The 20,267-nt window shown below is 42.3% G+C and overlaps 1 protein-coding gene across 1 annotated transcript in view; it reads left to right on the top strand.

The window, feature by feature from the left end:
- The window catches only part of LRP2 (LDL receptor related protein 2), a 200,288-nt gene extending 184,179 nt beyond the window's left edge, over nucleotides 1–16,109 (top strand). The window contains exons 70-79 of the mRNA XM_049616085.1: nucleotides 574–750; nucleotides 2,948–3,067; nucleotides 5,573–5,663; nucleotides 6,463–6,530; nucleotides 6,912–7,029; nucleotides 7,561–7,690; nucleotides 8,682–8,786; nucleotides 10,602–10,709; nucleotides 14,273–14,344; nucleotides 14,535–16,109. Coding sequence (XP_049472042.1) covers nucleotides 574–750; nucleotides 2,948–3,067; nucleotides 5,573–5,663; nucleotides 6,463–6,530; nucleotides 6,912–7,029; nucleotides 7,561–7,690; nucleotides 8,682–8,786; nucleotides 10,602–10,709; nucleotides 14,273–14,344; nucleotides 14,535–14,696 — 1,151 coding nt within the window. The 3' untranslated portion in view covers nucleotides 14,697–16,109. The remainder of the gene's footprint in view (nucleotides 1–573; nucleotides 751–2,947; nucleotides 3,068–5,572; nucleotides 5,664–6,462; nucleotides 6,531–6,911; nucleotides 7,030–7,560; nucleotides 7,691–8,681; nucleotides 8,787–10,601; nucleotides 10,710–14,272; nucleotides 14,345–14,534) is intronic.
- The last annotated feature ends 4,158 nt before the right edge of the window (nucleotides 16,110–20,267 follow it).

Consider the following 20,267-nt stretch of genomic DNA (forward strand, 5'->3'; position numbering starts at 1 on the left):
TTAGCAACAGATATTGAAATAACCAAGTTTCCTATTAGGTTGCCCTGATAGGGGCGACAGTCATGTGTACCAATGGAAATCCATGTCTAACCATTTCTAGACCTATTTGTTTTTATTATGCTCAATTGTTTATTATGTACAACTGGAAACATCTAGAAGGAGAGAAACATTTTATTTTCTAATCCAGATTTCTGCATAACTGCAACAATCCAGTATCTACCAGCTTTTCCTGATAAGTGGTATCTTATGTTCAAAGAAAAAAAAAAAGGATCTCTGCCATCCAAATTATTGTCCAAAGAGAAAATCAAATCAGCAACTTGAAAGCAAGCAAGTACTCTATAATTGGCATGAACCAGTAGACATTAATCTAGTTTAATGTCTGTCATCTTGATCTCCGAAAGTAGCACAGTTTTGTGGTCACATGTACAGAAAGTCTGCCTGAATGTTCCTGGATTTTCAAGGCATTGAATTAGGGAATAACTCAAGCATAACGACATCTGACATAAAAGAGGGGTAGGGAATTTTCTATTCAATTATCTTGCTTTGTTTTGGTTTTCCTCTGTGCGTAAGCAGCAATGAACCCATATAACCTGGACATCTTTGAAGGCCAGTTTTACTGGATATCTAAGAATAAGGGAGAAGTATGGAAGCAAGATAAATTTGGGCAAGACGAGAAGGAGAAAATGCTGATGGTGAACCCATGGCTCACTCAAGTTCGAATCTTCCATCAACATAGATACGATCGGTCAGGTAACATCCCTTGGAGTAAGATGTTCCTCATTATCTAGAAATCTTATTTCAAATTAATGGCTATATTGTTGGAAAATGGTAGTGGATTATAATAGTCTGATCTCTTGGTGCATGAAAGGTGTGTGTGTGTGTGTGTGTGTGTGTGTGTGTGTGTGTGTGTTTTAACCATTTCGACCAAAGAAAAATAAAATTGGCGGTCAAATGTAATTATATACACCACCAGCAGATATGAAGTAAACATATTTCAGTCCTGGGGCGCCTGGGTGGCTTAGTTGGTTAAATGTCCAACTCTTGATCTCAGCTCAGGTCTTGATCTCAGGGTCATGAGTTCAAGCCCTGTGTTGGCCTCCACACTGGGCTTGGAGCCTGTTTAAGAAAAAAAATTTTTTTTGGCCCTCATTGTTTGGAGTTACAAGTATGTACTTCTAGGCCACAGAATCCAGTAGGCATCAAACCCTTGCTAGGTGTCAGGTGGGTAACAATGGGTTTCGTGAACATCAGGCTAGTCAAGTTATCCTGAGCTACGTGAGCTTCAGTTTAAAATTGTCAGTCATGCATTTCTACCCCCTCCCCTCTCTCCCATTTTCTTAGTTGTGGGTCCTGCTTCACCAGGTTACCTGTGTTCTAATTCATCCTTCACCACTGAATCAAGCTAGATAAAAGGGAGGGAAATTTTTGAAGTGAGGAAAGGAAATAGGCTTTTATTAAGCTCTATAAGTCAGATTCTCTCTTCAAGTGTTAACCCAGACATTTGTTACTTTAGTTAATCTCCAGAATTATAATTAGATTTTATTCTCATCTCACATATAGGGAACCCCACCAGTATAATAGCTCGTAAGTCCTCCATGCTCCTGGGGCTCTCGTGCTGGGCAGTTTTAAAGGCAAGAAGGGAGAGGACGGTACATGTGGTGAGCCCCCTCTCTGGCCTTTGTAGAAAAGGCTACCTAGGAGTCAGTGGAGTTGGCTGGGCCCCCTTTGGAGAATGCTGATTGCTGTGTAGGCCAGAAATCTAGACCAAGCTGTGCCAGATTAACATTTACTCTGGACCAGTCGTTCTCAGATTTTAGCATATATCATAATCATCTAGAGGGCTTGTTGAACACAGATTGCTGGGCCCTACCTGAGAGATTTCTGATTTAATATGCCTGAGGTGGCCTAAAATTTGCATTTCTAACAAATTCCCAACTGACGCCAATGTTGCTGGTTCAGGAACCACATTTGAGAAGTCCTGCTCCAGGCCCTGCTCAAGTATGGGCCGTGGGCCAGTAGCACTGGTGAGACATGCAAGTCTCTCAGGCCCCACCCAGCCTTTTTCAATCAAATTCCCCAGGTGGTTTATATTACATTCAAGTTTGAAAAGCTCTTTTCTAGAGAGCTGAAGAAATGGTAATGGGGCAGATTTTGAGTGAGACTTTGGAATATGGCTTATTTTATAGCCATTTCCTTGTCTGTAGTTACAGACTGGATGCCAGAGAATCAGGATCACAGAATGTTAGTCTGAGAAGAAGTTTAGAGATCATCTGTACCTTGGAGAAATCATAGTACATGCTAAGGTAGAATTCAGATGACTCTAGAATTACTTGAGGAGCTTTTAACAGTAACACTTGTAACATCCTAGACCAATTTAAATCTGAATTTCTGTGACTGGGCATCAGTAGTTGTGCATAGCTCTCAGGTGATTCTGATAATAACAGGTCTAAATTCCCTTGTTTTTCAAGTAAGGAAAGTACTTGAAGAAAGTACTCCTGTGCGGGTAGGGTGGAAATCATATGTAATATATAATTTGGACACATTACGATCTATCCAAATTTAGGTAACGACAAATCTTGACATAATAATAGGGTCTTTGTGGTCTTTTGAACTATCTCAAATTGCTTTGCGTTGATTAGTTTTTGTGGTCGTGCAGTGGACTGGACACCTACCTTCCAAATCTGCCAGAGACGGGGAGGAGATAAATGATGGCCAGTAGACAGTGTGAGTGTAGGATGGTGAGAAGTAGGAGGGTGGCTGTGCCACTCTGATGGGGTGCCATGGGGACGGTCATGTAAATGAGGTGAATAGCCAGGTGCCATGTGGCCTAGAAGTGCTGGGCTTTGATGTCACCTGGCAGGGCCACAACTCAGTTGATGGGCGTATCTTTGGTTGGTGAATTCATTCCCTCTTCAGACCCTAACCACTGTCCTCATGTGCTTTCCAGTGCCTAACCGCTGCAAAAATGTCTGCAGTCACCTCTGCCTCCTGAGACCTGGAGGATACAGCTGTGCCTGTCCCCAAGGCTCCACCTTTATAGCAGGAAGCACCACTGATTGTAACGCAGGTAGGGGTGCTGTCTGCACAGCCATGGGGCCCTGGGAATGCTCTTCTGCCTTCTTCAGTAGCTTCCCTACTTGTGCTTCTCTTCTTGCAGGAGCCTGGAAAAAATCCTCGTGTGGCTGGGTCCTTTGCAGGATAGAGCGGGGGTGGCTCGGAGGAGGGATGAGAGATGGGGAGATATGAACAGAGCTGAGTGGGACTTAGGGAGCCAAACAGAGTTGGTGTTCCAGTGATTGCTGAGAATTATTTGCTAGGATCTGTAGGGTACAAATCCAGTGCCCCCAAATCTACCACTGTTTTGTTTTGTAAGGATATTTGGAAGAGTGGGTTTTCAATAAGGTCTCTACCTCCTTTCTTTACCTCCATACTGGATGTCTGTTGCCCCAGAATCCATCTGGCTTTAATTGGGGTTCCTCAAGTGGGGAACCAGGTTCCTGAGGTGGGGGACCTTATCCAGTGCAGATGGGAGGGCAAGAGGAGGGTCACTCTTTTCCTCACATGCTCATTTCAAAGTTTTGACAAATGAAAAAGGTACATTTAAAAAGACACCTTACGGGGCGCCTGGGTGGCTTGGTCGGTTAAGCGTCCGACTTCGGCTCAGGTCATGATCTCACGTTCTGTGAGTTCGAGTCCCGCGTCGGGCTCTGTGCTGACAGCTCAGAGCCTGGAGCCTCTTTCAGATTCTGTGTCTCCCTCTCACTCTGCCCCTCCCCTGTTCATGCTCTCTCTCTGTCTCAGAAATAAATAAACGTTAAAAAAAAAATTTAAAAAAAAAGACACCTTACATTGTTGGAGGCTGGAGGCTGGAATAAGGAAGCAGTGCTTTATTTTTCATCCCAAATGCTGTGGATGATCTGTGCCTAGCAGGACCTTTCTTCAGTGACTCTTAAATTAGGGAGTATATATAAGTCCTGGGGAATAACTAGTGTCCCTGGCTAGTATCCAATTCTTAATAATACTCATTAAAAAAATCATCCTGTAGTTTGCTAGCAGCCCATTTTGTGGCTCACATCCTTGTTTTTATTTTTTAGTGGCCCATTTTATGGTTCCCTTCCCTCAGTTTTAGCTGATGACGCTATGCTTAACCACCTGTGGCCACCAGGGGGAGCAAGTGGTTAAACAAGGCACCAACTTTTGGCTTTTCTGAACCAGCCGGAAAAGTTGGCGGGTTTAGAGAATGAACGCAGGAACCAAAAAACAGCTACTCCCGCTTCTTTTCCCCTGTCCCCACTCTCATCCCGAGGCTGGGGGAAATATTGGCAAGATGACAGTATTTAGTAATATTTTGAGCCAAACAATTTCAAGCTTTTGACATTTGTTGTATGCTGTAGACAGATGGTTCTGACATTTATCACAATTTCGCACTCATGGGCGGTGTTGTGAAGATGTTACTTCATCTACTACTTTCCTCATTTACATTGTTTGCCAAGTGCATTATAGTCAGATTCTTGTTTAAAAGAACTTTAACCAAAGCAAGCACGATAATGGTGGTAGTTGTTCCATATGGGGTCTTAGTTTGGCATTTTAATTAATTAATTTGATAAGTATTTATTGAGAGCCTACTATGGGCTAAGTGCTAAGTGCTGGAGATAATGAAAGTGAACAAAACAGATCCCTTGCCTTTGTTGAGCTTATATTCTAATAGAGATTCTAAATAGAGACTACCCCTCCTCCCCAAATGTATAATGTCAGATAGTAAAAGCAAAAGGAGAAAACGAAAGCAGGGTAAGAGGGATGAGGGTCGGGTGGGAGTTGGGTGGCCTTTAGGTAGAGAGCTCTGGGAAGGCCTCTGTGATAAAATGAACTTTGAGTAGAGATTCAAATAGAGGGACTGAGCCAGGAGGATATCTGAGCTCCTTAAATAAGTGCACATGTGACAGATACTTACTGAGCATCTTCTAGGTATAAGACATGAAAACGCTAACAACCCCATCAGGCACCTCCAAGGAGTACGTGGGGGCTGAGCTGGAGCAGGGACCCAGAGCAAGGGCAAGTTGGAGGACTTAAAAAATAGGAAATCTCTAACCAGCTGTCTATCAGGCATCTGTGTATCTGCATTGTTGCTTGATTGATGGGTCCCTGATGCTTTGAAGACTTCAGATGAAGTGTTGAGGTGTGCCCAGATTGAACTCTTGTGTTTCACTGGGCTTGCAGAGGAGAATTCTGAAAACTTCAAATGAGAACACGAATGTCCTAAGAGATTTCTTTACCACAAGTTTCTTTTAAATGTTAATATATGTTCTGGAGTGTAGCATCTCTCCACTGGGGTAAAAATGCTATAAATTGCCTCTTTCTTTCCACCAAATGTACATTACTCTCCAAGACCTTATTATTGATAAGGATATTCATCTGACTTAAGTGGAAGGTAACGTTTTGATGAGGAAACTAATTAGCTGCCCTGCCCCCATCCACTCCCCACTCTGACCCTGGGCCTGAAGCACATTTGCATGGTTTGGGTGCTCTGCTGAGTGTGGCTGACTAACACATGCATGGCTTTCCCTTTCTGCAGCCATCGAAAGTCCTATCAACATGCCCCCCCCATGCAGGTGTATGTACGGAGGAAATTGCTATTTTGATGAGAATGACCTCCCCAAATGCAAGTAAGTCTGAATGTTGAGGTCCGAGTTGTAGGCCTTGGGGGAATTTAAGACAAAGTAGCCAGAAAAACAAGTACAGGAGCCTTGCCAGTTCACTAATTTTCACATCATGACCAGCTTGCCCTCCCTTGGGAGAGTCCGCAGAGAACTAAGGCAGTGCTTCTCAAACCATACTGTGCATAAGTATCATCTCATTCACAGGGATTCTGCATTTCCAACAAGCCCCCATGAGATGCCACAGGATTGTGAGCCAACTGTAACAGGGATTAGAGAAGTGACAGCCCCAATTTCTCTACTCACCTGGTGTTAATTACATTTGGAGTGTGGGAGACCAGCTGTCAGCAGAGCTGAGTCAGCCCAAGCACTTGTGATGAGCAGAGAGTGGGCTAAAGACTTAGGGGAAAAAAAAGAATTCTTGAGAAAGCTCTAACGTGGCGCAAGATAAATGGAGGTCTTTAAAAACTGTTTAATGGAAACATATCAGCGGAAAGAATACAATCTTGGTTTCCATTTTCATTCTCAATGGAAACATTGCATAGAGTAGACACCAATACATTTATTTGATGACCTTGCAGGTGTCATAGCCACAGCATTGAAAGTGAATTTCATAGTCAGATCAAAGTCAGTTGTTCTTGCTGCTCATCATATCTTGGCAGAATAAACAAAGTCGTGCAAGATACACTGACTGTCCCGTGTGTAATTTGCTCAGTCAAACCTCTCTCTACCTGAAGATGTGCTTGTACAATAGCTATGGAAGCCTAAGAATGCCACAGCTTATGAGCAGTTCTCCTTTCACTTTCAGGTGTCCCAGTGGCTACATGGGAAAATATTGTGAAATAGGACTTTCAAAAGGTGTCCCTCCAGGAACAAGTAAGTTTTAAGAATATGAGCAACCTGGGGGCGACTGGGTGGCTCAGTTGTTTGAGTGTCCGACTTTGGCTCAGGTCATGATCTCGCAGTTTGTGAGTTCGAGCCCCACATCGGGCTTCCTGCTGTCAGCGCAGAGCCCACTTGGGATTTTCTGTTCCCCCCTCTCTCTGTCCCCCACCTCTCTCGCACTCTAAACATTAAAAAATATATATATATGAGTGACCTGGAAATGCTTCACAGCTCCTAAGTTGAAAGCTGTTTATATTCTATTTAACTCAGTCTTTGAATTGGTTCTGCCCTCAGCTTCCACTCTTAAGTCTATTGGTTCCTTTCCCTTTCCCCATGCTGATATGGTCACTTTTCTTCCCTCTTCGGTGGCAGCAGTGGCTGTGCTGTTGACAGGCATCCTGATCATCATAATTGGAGCATTGGCAGCATTAGGATTTTTCCACTACAGGAGAACTGGCTCCCTTTTGCCTTCTCTGCCCAAGCTACCAAGGTCAGTTTCATCATGTGGAATATTGATTTTAGAAGCTTGGGTGATGTGACTATGTGAATAATTCAGGGTTTTTTGTTTTGTTTTGGTTTGGTTTTTTTGTAAGTTAAAATAGCATAACGTGCAGCTTAACCTATTCTGTAGAAACAAAAAGTATTGAACTTAAAAGCCATCATTTCAAATCACAACCTCTTAATCTAATGCTTTTTTGAAGCCTGAATGCAAATCACACTTTATCGTCCAAATAGTTATGCCCACTGGTGGGGATTCAGATTAGACTGGAACACAGTCTGTGGTTTGGACCAGGCTTTATTCCTGCAAGTGCCAAGTTAGCCCTCTCTTAGATGTCAAGCATTCAACAATGTGCTTTAACACTTCTGTGTAGCTAAGGCAACTTCCTACCATATTTGAGGTATGAATTCAGAGTGAGAATTGAGCGTTTCATTTAAGTAAGCTTTAGCAATATGGAGGAGAGGGTACTATTGCAACAGGTGGCTTAAAAAATCGTACACTGTTTCAATTATTTTATTTCAGCTTAAGCAGTCTAGTTAAATCCTCTGAAAATGGAAATGGGGTGACCTTCAGATCAGGAGCAGATGTTAACATGGATATTGGAGTGTCTGGTTTTGGGCCTGAGTCCGCCATTGACAGATCAGTGGTGATGGTGAGTGTGGCCGCAAAATGGCTGTATGCTTACTGTTTTATAAAAGAAACACTTTTTATAGAGAATAAAATTAACCTAGAATAAAAATGAAATGGTATGCTTCTCAACGTGAAGTCTTTACAAAATTAGGAAACATTACGTTTTTGCAGAAAGGTCTCTAACATATTAGTAATAAAATTGCACTTTACCCCGGCTCTAAGCCACACTTGAATCCTAAACAGTGTTAAGTTTAATGAGAATCTTAAAGAGTCTTATGTTTTTTGGGGGAGAGGGGAGAGAGAGCATGGGTATTGTTTTTATTTGATGACTCTTTGTATGTTAAGGGAAGGAGTAGGGAAATCCATGTTTCCTAGTCTTCTGTATTTTCCCACCAATGTGTATAGTTGGGATACATAGTGATTTTAGATGCAGTGGTTGGTTCAAATCACAACTCTGCCGCCTTCTAAGAATGTAATAATAGGCATGAAGCTTGATCGCTCTGACCCTCATTGTCCCCATGTATAAAATGGATACAGTAATACCTCTTGTGAGGACCAAATGGCTACTTTATGAGTATACTAGTACAGGGTCTATAACCAGGATTGGAAAATAACTTTCAATATTTTGCCTTTCTCCCAAATCTTTGATGTTTAGCCTCCACATAAAAGTACAATATTACCTATTCTTTCTTCTTTCCCCTCTCCCTCTTCTCCTCTTTGCTCTTTTTTCCACCAGCCACCCTTTTCTCTGCTGTGCAGACCTATCCCCAAGTGAATATTTGCATCAACGAGCCAAAGAGAATGTGGGTGTAAAAGAGTGTTTCTGTTTCCTTGATCTGATGAATTAGTGCATTTGTTACTTCATGTGATGTTTGCCGTGTGGAGGCCTTGTGTCTCCTGGCTTTTTCTTTAAGTTCTTTTTGGATAAATTTGGCATAGCAACTAGTATACCTCCAGGTGTGAGGAGGGCACCTTCCTTCCTGTGTAAACCAGCTACTTCTTTTCTCCGTCAGAGTGAACACTTTGCCATGGAGATGGGGAAGCAGCCCATAATATTTGAAAACCCAATGTATGCATCCAGGGACAGTGATGTCAAAGTGGTTCACCAGCCAACCCAGGTAAGAAGTCACAGCCCTTTCTTTCAGGTTCTGCTACTACTGAATCTTGTGCTATTGAATAATGCCCTCCTGGTGTTCTCCTGACTTTCCCTCAAATGGAAGGAAGCAGTGTTCCCACCCTTCAGGTTCACTAAATGCGATAATAGGACTGACCCAAGGGTATGACACCAACGTGTTGCAGAGTCGCTGAGGCTTGGCAACCATTCTCGGAGTGCTGACCAAGAGCCTTGTCATGCTGAGTGGTCAGAGCAAGAATTATGAGTCCACTCAGGGGCTTGGCAAGCAGTGCCTGACTCACACAGACTCTCTGTAAATATTTGTGAAACGAACAAGTGATTGATTGTCAGGTCATTATGTGGAGATTTGGGGGATTGGGTATACTCTCTGGGTTCTTATTGGTATCACCAGTGTGTTATTTGAGGTGACCTCCTTATGCTTGCCTTTCACATACTTTTCTGAAAACTAAAGTCCCCAACGTTGATAGGCAGATACCTAAATTTCCTTTGGTGCAGCCCTGTTACTCACTCATCTTTAAGAGGAGCAGGGAGGTGACATAGGTGAGTAGATGAAGGGAAAGAACTTTTCCCTGGACCTGGAACAGTAGCTCCCACACCACTTCTAGTGCCTGTCAGCATTTAGCCTACTTCCTTTGTTGAAACAACTACAGCGTCAGGGAAATGCAGTTTCATGGTTAATACCTAACCTTCATTTGAAATCATAAGATATGGTACCTTTTAAATATAAAAAGGTTTATTTTATGGATAGCATTCTTAAGATCAGAAACAGTTGCATCTTAAGCATTTTTCCTGATCCTTTGATATCCAGGTAGCAAAAATATGATCACATGATACAATAGATGTGGCATTTCATTTGGCATTTTCGCTCGAAATAAAATGAGGCCATGTTTACAAACACATGTTTGAGAAGAAACGAAACAGTGAATGTAAAAAATATAGGAAAAAGAGTGAATTTTTACCTTGTAATTTGTTAACTATATATTCATGGTAATTTGGGCTTAGGAGGGAACCTTGGAATCACATGAATGTTGCAGAAAATGTCTAGAGGGGTATTAATTCCATTATGTCTCTTGTTTCAGAAATTCAACCTCTTGTACGCAGTCATCTCAGAATAGTAATTTTATTCTAAATATCCAAAGATAAGAGTCTCAGTTCTCCACTGAGTTTGGGAATAATTCATGCTGTTCCTCTAAGATTTGGCTGCCAGTATACAATTGGAGTTGTTTGTCTGAAAATATGGTCAACAGTGGAAATAAGGCAGCACAGAGAACACGATAAAATTGTCATTACTAAGTGAGAGTATGACTGTGATGGGGTTTGTCTCCCAGGACTAAGGCATGAGACAGATGACATAGTGGTTGGTGCTTTGATTTGGGGAGATGGGAATGGTGTTTAGTCCTAGGGCACGGGATTGTTCTCCTATTAAGACAAATAGTGCAGGGCGCCTGGGTGGGTCAGTCGGTTGAACGTCTGACTTCAGCTCAGGTCATGATCTCGCAGTCTGTGAGTTTGAGCCCTGCATTGGGCTCTGTGCTGACAGCTCAGAACCTGGAGCCTGCTTTGGATTCTGTGTCTCCCTCTCTCTCTGCCCCTCCCCCGCTCATGCTCTGTCTCTCTCTCTCTCTCTCTTTCTGTCAAAAATAAATAAACATTAAAAAATTAAAAAAAAAAAAAAGACAAATAGTGCCTGACCATGTCTGTGGGAAAGCAAGGCAGTAAAGAGAACCAAAGAGCTGATAAGAAACCTCACAGCAAAACTTCTTTCAAAACTGGATAATATCCTTTAATATGCATGCAGGTGACTGTATCTGGAAATGTGGATAACCAGAACTATGGAAGTCCCATAAACCCTTCTGAAATAGCTCCAGACACAAAGCCGGCTTCCCCAAGTGCTGATGCAACTCAGGTAATAGTGTCTGGCTACTGAAATGGTATGGGATTTGCAAAGGGCTTAGGAATTTCTGGGTTTACTAATGCTAGGGGAGACTAGGGAGACCCTGATAGGCTCATGGACCCAAGATAGGCAGTTAATAAAGGTAATTTTTAAATAATAATAAATTGAAAATTGTTCCACTAACTAAAACCACATTTCTAGCATGGATTGAGATGGAATGATATTCCTTGTGATGTGGGAGACCATATGGAAAAAAGAAGGGCAACTGGGGCATTGAGTGGCTGACTTTGGCTCAGGTCATGATCTCGCTGGGTTTGTGAGTCCGATCCCTGCGCCGGGCTCTGTGCTAACAGCTCAGAGCCTGGAGCCTCCTTCATATTCTGTGTCTCATCCTCTCTCTGCCCCTCCCATGCTCATGCTCTGTCTGTCTCTGTCTCTCAATAATAAATAAATGTTAAAAAAAAAAAAAAAAAAAGAGGAGCAACAGATTTCAGGATCTAGTCTCTTCAGACTAGAGTTACTTGATTTTACAGAATGACTTAGAATAAAGAGTTCACTGTGTCAATCACACATATAGAAGACCTTTTCCTTTTTCATGTAATACAGTTTTTCTACAGTCTACATCTTTGTTCCCTGAATAATGTACTGTGTTCTTAGCTCTACTGCTGTTACCTATATTCACTACGAGATGGCACTAATTCATACTCTCTTCATCTGTCCATCTATCCATCCAACCAACATTATTACCCTCGGTGTGCCAGGTACAGGGTTTAACACTGGAGATTAAAAGAAAAAAAGATCACGAATAGAGCTTCTCTGTCATGCTTTCAGGCACTTTGAAATTTTTATATTGGTCTACAGAGAGAAATTAAATTAAATTTGATATGAAATTTTGTGTTAATATATAATCCATCACTAGTTTTAATGGACACATATGAAGCTATTTAAGATCTAGCTGTCTGATTTTGGGCAAAATATTTTTCCTCTGGTTTTTAGAGTCTTTATGTTTCTCATTGGGCTCACTATTGGCATAGTTCTTTGTGGTACAAAAGTTTGTCTATGCATTGCAAGACATTTTAGTATTTCTGGCCCCTGTCCATTAAGCATCAGTAGTGTCTCCCCCAATGCCTTGTGATCCCAGAAATCAGCCCCACTCTGCCTCAGCACCCCCATTTCCAACTGGGAGCAATAGGATCTGGAATGTCTCAGTTTTAAGGTTCTATGACCCCTGTAAAGTAATATAAAGAAACAAATCTAAGGGTAGTGATAAATCTGACTATTTACACAATCCTTGTTTCTGAAATAATCTGTAAGCATAACTGGTATCTGCAGAGTTAACTTGGAAGTCATGCTGAATTTTCAGCACCTCAGAAATTGGTTCCTATTCTTCTTGTTTGGATCAAAATAAAAGTTGAACTAAATTAATGCTAATGAAGAGTTTATAACAAAGGTCTCTACCTTTTCATATTTCATTTACTAATTCCTTCTTCTGATACACACATGCACGAACACACATACACACACACACACCAGACACATAAAAATGTCTTAGAAAGGAATTTTCAGTTTTATATTTTTTCAAGGGACTGAATTTTTTTTAAGCTACATTTTAAAATGGATTTTGAAGATTAATTTTCTACAGACACCGAAATACTTGGATGTCACAAGTCTTGAGTGTCGCAATGTTGTGTCTCTTGAGTGTTCCCTAAATCTGACTCAACCCCAAGGCAGTGCCAGATTTATTTTATATTCTCAACTTTTCTTTCAGTCCATTTCAAGTCTAGTGATCCTCTCCACTGGACAGAGCTCTCTCCCAGCCTGAGCAGGAAGGGGAATGTGGTGGAGATGTTGCAGCCTCTGACCTGCACATCTGTCATCAGAAACAATGAACACTGAAAGACTTTTCAGACGAGAGTGGATCTTCATCAGTTATAGTCCCTTTCTTTCTCATCTTCACCTTTGCAGTGTGTTGGCTCTTCCTCTGTTTTGTTGTTTTTAATCAGTTGAGGCTGAGACCCTCTAAGGTCTGTGCTATGTCTAGGGATCTCTCTCTATCGGTTGTCTCCTGGGCACTGAGATGGCAGCTAATGTGGCTTAAAGCAGTAAGGCAGCACTTGGTTAGGCTCTCTCTAGGTTGACATTAATGTGCCAAAGTGGCTCACAAATGTATGTTTCATCAGTAAATCTGCTCAAAAGACTCAAAGCTAGGAGCAAGAATTCCTATGACTCAGTTCTATTGTTTTCCAAGTCATGTTGACATGCACTGGATTTCCCAAGGAGATAAAAGTGAAAATCACCAGTTTCTCTTGTAAGTAATTGCTTAACTCCAAGGAGCCCATCCCATAAGTGTAAGCTTCCAGAGGCCAGGCTCTTGATCTAAATGTCTTTATCTTTTTCTTGGTGGCTGCCATGTACAGAGTAGGTGTTCACTTACATGTGGGTTATAGTGAATGGTCTTCTCCTGTAGTCATGTGCCCCCTACTTCCTCACATGTTGGCCACCTAATTTCACAGAGCAAGAGATGCCCCTAAAACATATGGGCTACCTTAGCTTCCTGCTGGAGTAGGCTGTCCGCGCCCTTGCTTTCTGTTCCTTTGTCTTCTTCCATCTCGAAACAGCCAGAGCTGTTTCCGGCACTGGCACCATGGGTAGCTTTTCAGTGAGACCTGGGCCACCAGCCGTAGTCTGTGGTGATTTCTCTTTGGGTTCTTCAGTGTATGGTCCGCTGAGTCCTATCATCATTGCCTACTCTTCCACCTACAGTTCAGTTATATGCGCCTGCTGTGACTCCTTCCTCATCTATAAAATAAGAGCACCTACCTCAGAGTTGCCAGGGAGATTAATTGGGAAAACTTGTAAAACTTTTAGACTAACCCCTGATACATAGTAAGCTCTCAATAGATGCTATTTTTTTGTTGTCACCATTGCTATTTTGATTACAGGAGGAAATGATGAAGGGGAAGGGATAGGTTTGAGTTGACCGAGGATCAAGACATCATTTTAGGAAATGAGAGTTACAATCTGGTTTTCCCCTTAAGTTTTAAGCAGCCCCTGAAGAAATCTCTTGCCTGTCTCTGTCAAAGCTTCTAGATTCTGTTGGCACAGATTCTGTCAACTATACATGTCAAGTCAAGGAAGTCTTTGAAATTATTAGATGAAAAGAGCCCAGACACTTTCAGTTTCAGTTTGGGGACTGTCTGAGGAGGAACTGAACAATGTACCCATGGGTCAGGTCATGGGGTCCCAGGTCCCAGTTTGCTTTTTCCTTCACTCAGAAGACATTTTAAAACCTACATGGAGGTTGGGCGCCTGTGTGGCTCAATCGCTTGTGCATTCAACTCTTGGTTTGGGCTCAGGTCATGATCTCAGTTTCATGAGTTCAAGCCCTGCATTGGGCTCTGTGCTATTAGCACAGATTTTCTCCCTTTTCTCTCTGCCCCGCCCCACTTGTGCTCTGTTTCTAATAAACAAACAAACTTAAAATTTAAAAAAAAAAAAAAAAACCTCCATGGAGGAACAAATCCATGCAAAAAATTCCATTACTGAAGGTTTTCTGTTTCCCCCTTTTCATTTAGGCAACAAAATGGAGTATCTTCAAACGAAAATTGAAACCAACTACCAACTTTGAAAACCCAATCTATGCGGAGGTAATTGTTGACAATTTTTGTTCCCACAGGCGTTCAGCATTCTTTCTTAGCAATAACTTGTCTGGCTAAGGTGGGTATGCACTCAGATTATTCTGAGCAAAACTGGTAAAGATTTGTTTTCTTCACACAAAACTGTTTCCAGTCCCACTGGGGGAATAAATGGCTGATTCGTTTTTCCCTGTGGTCTTAGATGGAGAATGAACACAAGGACAGCACTGCTGTGGCTCCCACTCCCTCTCCTTCCCTTCCTGCTAAAAGTTCTCCAAGGAGAGACCCAGTGCCAACCTATACCGCGACGGAAGACACTTTTACAGACACCGCAAACCTTGTTAGAGAAGACTCTGAGGTATAGCTATGCCATCTGTTTAGGGATCATTAGAAACACACTTTTGCACATGTATTTTTTACAAACAGATGAAGAAAAAGTTAACATTCAGTACTTTATTAAAAAAAATATATTTTTTCCCATTTGCCTGTAGTTGGAAGTGTCTTTGGAAACCGTGTCTTGTGTGTCTTTTTTTTTTTTTTTTTTTACTTATGCTGTCTCATATTTTTACAAATAATTATCACAATGTACTATATGGATATCTTTGCACTGAAGCTATCTGAAGGTAATGCTATAAATATACTGTACATTTATAAATTTTGGAAAGATTATCACATCATTAAATTTGCTGAGAAAAGTCTCTGCTGAATTGGTTGGTGATCATTCCAGTAAATGACCCAACAAAGAAAGGAATTGACTTAGGGCCTTTCGCCATGTCGAAAGAAGAGGTACCACTCATATTCCCTATAGGATTATCAAGCAAAGAAACCCAGGCCCCACTCTTGGGTCCATTTTTACACCTCAGCACTTAATGTTCAAGATTAGCTGATTATTCGATTAGCTGATTAGTAGGCATATGGATACAGGGCACTGTGTGTTATCTAGACATCTGGGTCTGACCGTAGATGCCTCAGATAATGCAGAAGGTAGAAGAAAACCAATTCAATTTCACCCTTCTGCATGTTTGTGTTGTCTAGCCAGAACACTTTCACATGTGTTACCTCACTAGCTGTCAAGTCAACGTTTTTATTTGTGATGTCTGTGAGAAAATTCCATGTCAGGAGGTACAAGTGTCCCGCAAAGAGTTTGTATCCAGTTGAACGAGGTCTTTCGCCTGATGGACCATAGGGCAGTTTCCATCCTTGCCTGGCATCCCAGGCGGTCACCTACCCCAGACACTGGAGCTCACCAGCTGAATGACTAAAACCAAATCTGTGTCTTCATCAAGTAAGGTGCAAAGCGAATACCAGTTAAGCAAAGCCTCAACTGGGTTTTTGTTTCTGTCTGAAAATATCATTATAATGACTATTTATTTCCTAAGTTGAACATGAATAGAAAGGGAAACTGTTCTTATTGAGCCTTTTTTAGGTCCTTTTGGCTAAATTATACATTTGTATCGGAATGTACTGTAGAGCCTAGAGTTTCTCTTGAATAGTGGGCATATCTTCACAACAGGACCCATGGCAGGAATATACAAGTTCCATACTGAGTAGCATTTCTGGCTCTCTGTGCTAATATTGCACATTTTTAAAACAATGAATGGATGGATGGATGGATGAATGAAACATGTACTACTGATTATTTTGTTACCGAGTTCTCAAAATATTTGTGGCTTGTATTTTGAGAGCTTATTGTAATTTTTTGAAATATACTTTGATTAGAAAAGCAAACGGAAATGATGCTGCTGAAAAATTTCTAATAAATGTGTATTTTATCAGACTTCTTTGGTGTGCTTCTTAAGACCAGCTCATGAATTGGTTGTATTTTGCTGTGCAGAGAGCTCAGGGCTGTAAGTGCCAGGCAACCTGAGAGCTAGGGGTGTCCAGAGTTCAGGGAGGGGAGGAAGAATTCCCAGCACATGCAGACCTGACAGGCCTGGTGGGGTAATCTCAGAGGGGAGTAGGCTCCTTATGTTCCCACCTGAACTCTGGGAGGCAGCCCCTTTAATTGCCTTTCAAAGTCAATTTCCACCTCTTCTTACGCTGTAGGCCCTGAGCCAAGTCCCCCTTTTCGGATCTGATTGTGTTCCAGAGCTCAGTGAAAGGACCCACTGCTGAGGGATCTCCGAGCTCCTCATGCTGAGCCTGACAGAAGAGCAGTGAGGACAGTTGCAGCTGGAGAGAGTTTTGTTCCAAATTGGAATTCAAGCTTCTGTGGGGTGTGTATTCTGATGTATTAACATGGGGGTGGCTGCATCAGCCAGTAGAAAGTGTGAATGCACGGGTAAAAGGGAGCCAGGAGAACCTGCACTTGGAAATGTTTGTAATTTCCAGCTTTGGTATTTGTTTTGGGCATTAAGCTCACTATGAAATTGTTCTCAGGAATTTCTTTTATGAGAATTCGTTTTCTGCTCAGCTTCATTTCCTGGTATATCCCAGAAAGGACTCAGAGAGCCTGCTGGTGCCTTCCTGTCCTCTCCAGGGGACTTTGGCCCTCCTGTAGCCCCTCCTGGTAGGCTCCCCCAGTGCTGGGTTCTCCCCCTGCTTCCTTCCTTCCAGCCAGGGCAGCTGTTTGGAAACTCTGCCAGTGCAGGAACACCGGGGAGACAGGGCACTATTTACAAGACTGAAGTTGAGGTTGCTCATCATTTTAGCACGTGAAACAGGGACAATTTTAGTAGCAGACATGCAGTATTGTGTGCAATATAGAATCATGACCACAGCAGGTGTGTCCAGCCAAAGCTGTCCGATCATACCGGTCACCTTTTTCCAGGGTTTCCCAGTAAGCTTTCTCCTATTTATTCACTCACTGATTCACTCACTCACTCACTCTCTCTGTGTTCTACCAGCACTCAGTTGCAGACAAAGGGATGCAGAGACCATGGGTTTCAGGAAAATATGTGATGGGAGAATTTTCCATTGAAAAGTCCATCCATTATGTTGTTTTTTCTCTGAAATGGAAAAAGACCAGCATTTGATTTTTGAGGTGGAATATTTCAGACTGGCTCAAAGACAGTTAAGAACTATGTAGGCCCTGGGGTGAGGGAGGGTTCTAAGGAAACTGGTTGGAGATACACAGGTTTTCCAAGGCATCCTAGAAAGAGCCCTGGACTGCAGGCTTGAGTCCTTGGCTGCCGTTGATCTCTCAGCCTCTGTTCCGCCTTCCCCCTGTGTTCATCATGGTCACAAGCTAAGGGGGATACTATGTGACTATGTGTTTCCTTTCTGAAAGCTCCCTCAAGAGAATAAAGCTAAAGTTGCTTTCTTCACATCTGTGATTTGCTTTGAAATAAGCCAGTGTGTGCTGGGGAGAGAGTGAGGAACTATTTTATTATGTTGAGGTGTGTTACCTCTAAACCTACATTGCTGAGGGTGTCTATCATAAATGGATATTGTACTTTGTCAAATGCTTTTTCTGCATCTATTGAAAGGATCATATGGTTCTTATCCTTTTTTGTATGAATGTGGTGTTATCACATTGATTGAATTGTGAATATTGAACCACCCTTACAACATAGGAATAAATCTCACTACAGGATTGAGATACAAAGAGATTGGCCACAAGGCAAGAAATGTTGCCGCTGGGCCTTAGGTCCATGGGGGTTATTATACTATTCTCTCTATTCTGGTGTATGTTTCAGATTTTCCTGAATGAGCTAGGAACTCCCATCCTTCAGTTTGTTTGCTGTCCTCTCTAAGTAACACACAATCATGAATTGTCACGAGAGAATCCCATGTTACAGGCACCAGCAAATCACAATAGCTAGTAGAAGGTTTACATGCCAGGTTCGGTTCTCAATACTTTACGTGTTTTATCTCCTTTCATCTTCATAACAGTCCTATGTGGTAGATTGGGTAGATTGCACAGATGAGGCACCGAGTGGCTAAACACCTCTGGTTAAACACTAAAGTTGCACAGCCAATAATTCCAGGGCTGGAATTTCAATCCAGCTGTCTCAACCCGCTGCTGTGGCCACTTCTCTTAGAGGATGCAGTCTAGTGCAGGAAACTAATCCCAATAAAATATGTGGGAGCACAGGAGGACAGCGCTTGTCACAGATCTTCACATTTGACCTCCAAAGATGAATTTGTCAGTAAAGAAGTCCAAGGAGGAGGGGAGACAGAAAAGATAGCATGGGCAAAGACAGGGAAGTGGGCACAGACACGGTGCAGGGGATGGCACAAGCCGTGCTGTGTTGTTCCATCGGATACTGCTTGGGTGAAGATCCTGAAGACATGTAGCTGCATATGTAGCTTAGAGAAGGTTGGATGGGCCCATATATGAAGGGTCTCTGATGCCCTGGAAAGGAAGATCCGCACCGATTGGCTCACCTCACCAGGGGCCCTGCCCCAGCCACTGCAAGGGATGGATCCAAAAACAAAACAACAACAAAAACCCCCCCAAAACCCCCCAAAAACAAAAACAACAACACTTGGGTGTGTCAGCTCTTTAAAGTGACCAGCTTTGCTCAGTTCTTTTGGTCTTACCAATTCTGAGTCACTCCTTCCTGGAAGTGAATCCAGAGCATCTTGTTTGAAAATCAAGCCTCCGTGTTCACTTTGTGTCTGTGATGTTCTGCAATTAATGATAAGAAGCCAAACGAACAGGTCTCTAGAAACTACTAGAGGGCATTGAGTCCCACTTACATAACAATATTGCCAGTCATAGAGTGCTGTCTCTGCTTATGCGGACCAGAGAGGAGGGGCACCTATTTCTGTTCCTCTGAAAACTGATGCCCCCTGATGATAGCCATCATCACAAGACAAATGCCTTCATCATAGGCGCTAGGCCATCCTCCTGCTGTTCATCAAAGCCCCAGAGGCTCCTTCTATAAAACAGGTTGGCCATGGGAGTCTGATGTGAAATGTGTGTAAAGAATGTATTCGGCCCACTTCCTGGCACAGAGGAAGCCCTCAGTCCACAGTAGCCATGCTTACTGTCATTAATTGAGTGGAGGAAGAAGGAAGAGGTTTTTTTTTTGAAAACGGGAAATATATTTTTAAAAGCTCCTTGGGTGATTTTAATATACAGCCAGCATTAGAACTACTGATCTAATTACAAGAGGCTGATCTTTGATTTTTTTTTTTTTTTAATAAAGGATGTTATGGGGATGGTCAAGATTTTATTTGGGCCTCTGGACGAATGGACACATCTTGTCTGTAATGAGGCCGGAGTGGAGATGATAAAATTTGGGGTCTCATTTTATTGTTACATAAGTGTAATGAGAAGGCAATTAATACCCCTGGGCATGAAAGATGGGAAAACCAAGACCCAGAAAGGTAAAGTGCATATTTAAGTCACAATGTTCAGAGCCACATTTTCTTGTTCCAACAAGGCAGGGGTAGGGTCTTTCACAAAATTCCCAGTGTGTAGCACCAAGGACTTCACTGGATTGAAGAACAAGCTGATGTAGAAAGTTATGTTTTGTTTTTTTTTTAATATTTATTTATTTTGAGAGAGAGGTTCTAGAGCTACAGCGGGGGAAGGGCAGAGTGGGAGAGAGGATCCCAAGCAGCCTCCGTGCTGTCCAGCACAGAGCCCAGTATCTCACGAACCGTGAGATCACAACCTGAGCCAAAAGCAAGAGTTGGACACTCACTAACCGAGGCACCCAGGCGCCCCAGAAATTTACTCTTTTATCCCTTCCCATGTTTCCAGACTTAGCTCCAAGGGACTTTTCTTCCATTATGTTCTGTTTGTTAGTTTTCCTCAGCCCCATTGTGGCTATAATTTCCTCAAGAGGCCTCTCTTAGGAGCCAGGGAATAGAAAACTTTAAAAAGTCCTGAGCTTTCTTGACAGTAACACCATTTACCTCCAGTCAGGTAAGACACGGTCTATGAGTCCAACTGTATAGTTACAAGAGTGCATTTGTTGAGTTTTTATGGTTTTATTTTGGGGCAAGTTCTAAGAATAAAGCATTTCAGAGTGACACTTCA

Source organism: Panthera uncia (assembly GCF_023721935.1).
Source record: "Panthera uncia isolate 11264 chromosome C1 unlocalized genomic scaffold, Puncia_PCG_1.0 HiC_scaffold_3, whole genome shotgun sequence".
In the NCBI taxonomy this organism is placed as follows: domain Eukaryota; kingdom Metazoa; phylum Chordata; class Mammalia; order Carnivora; family Felidae; genus Panthera; species Panthera uncia.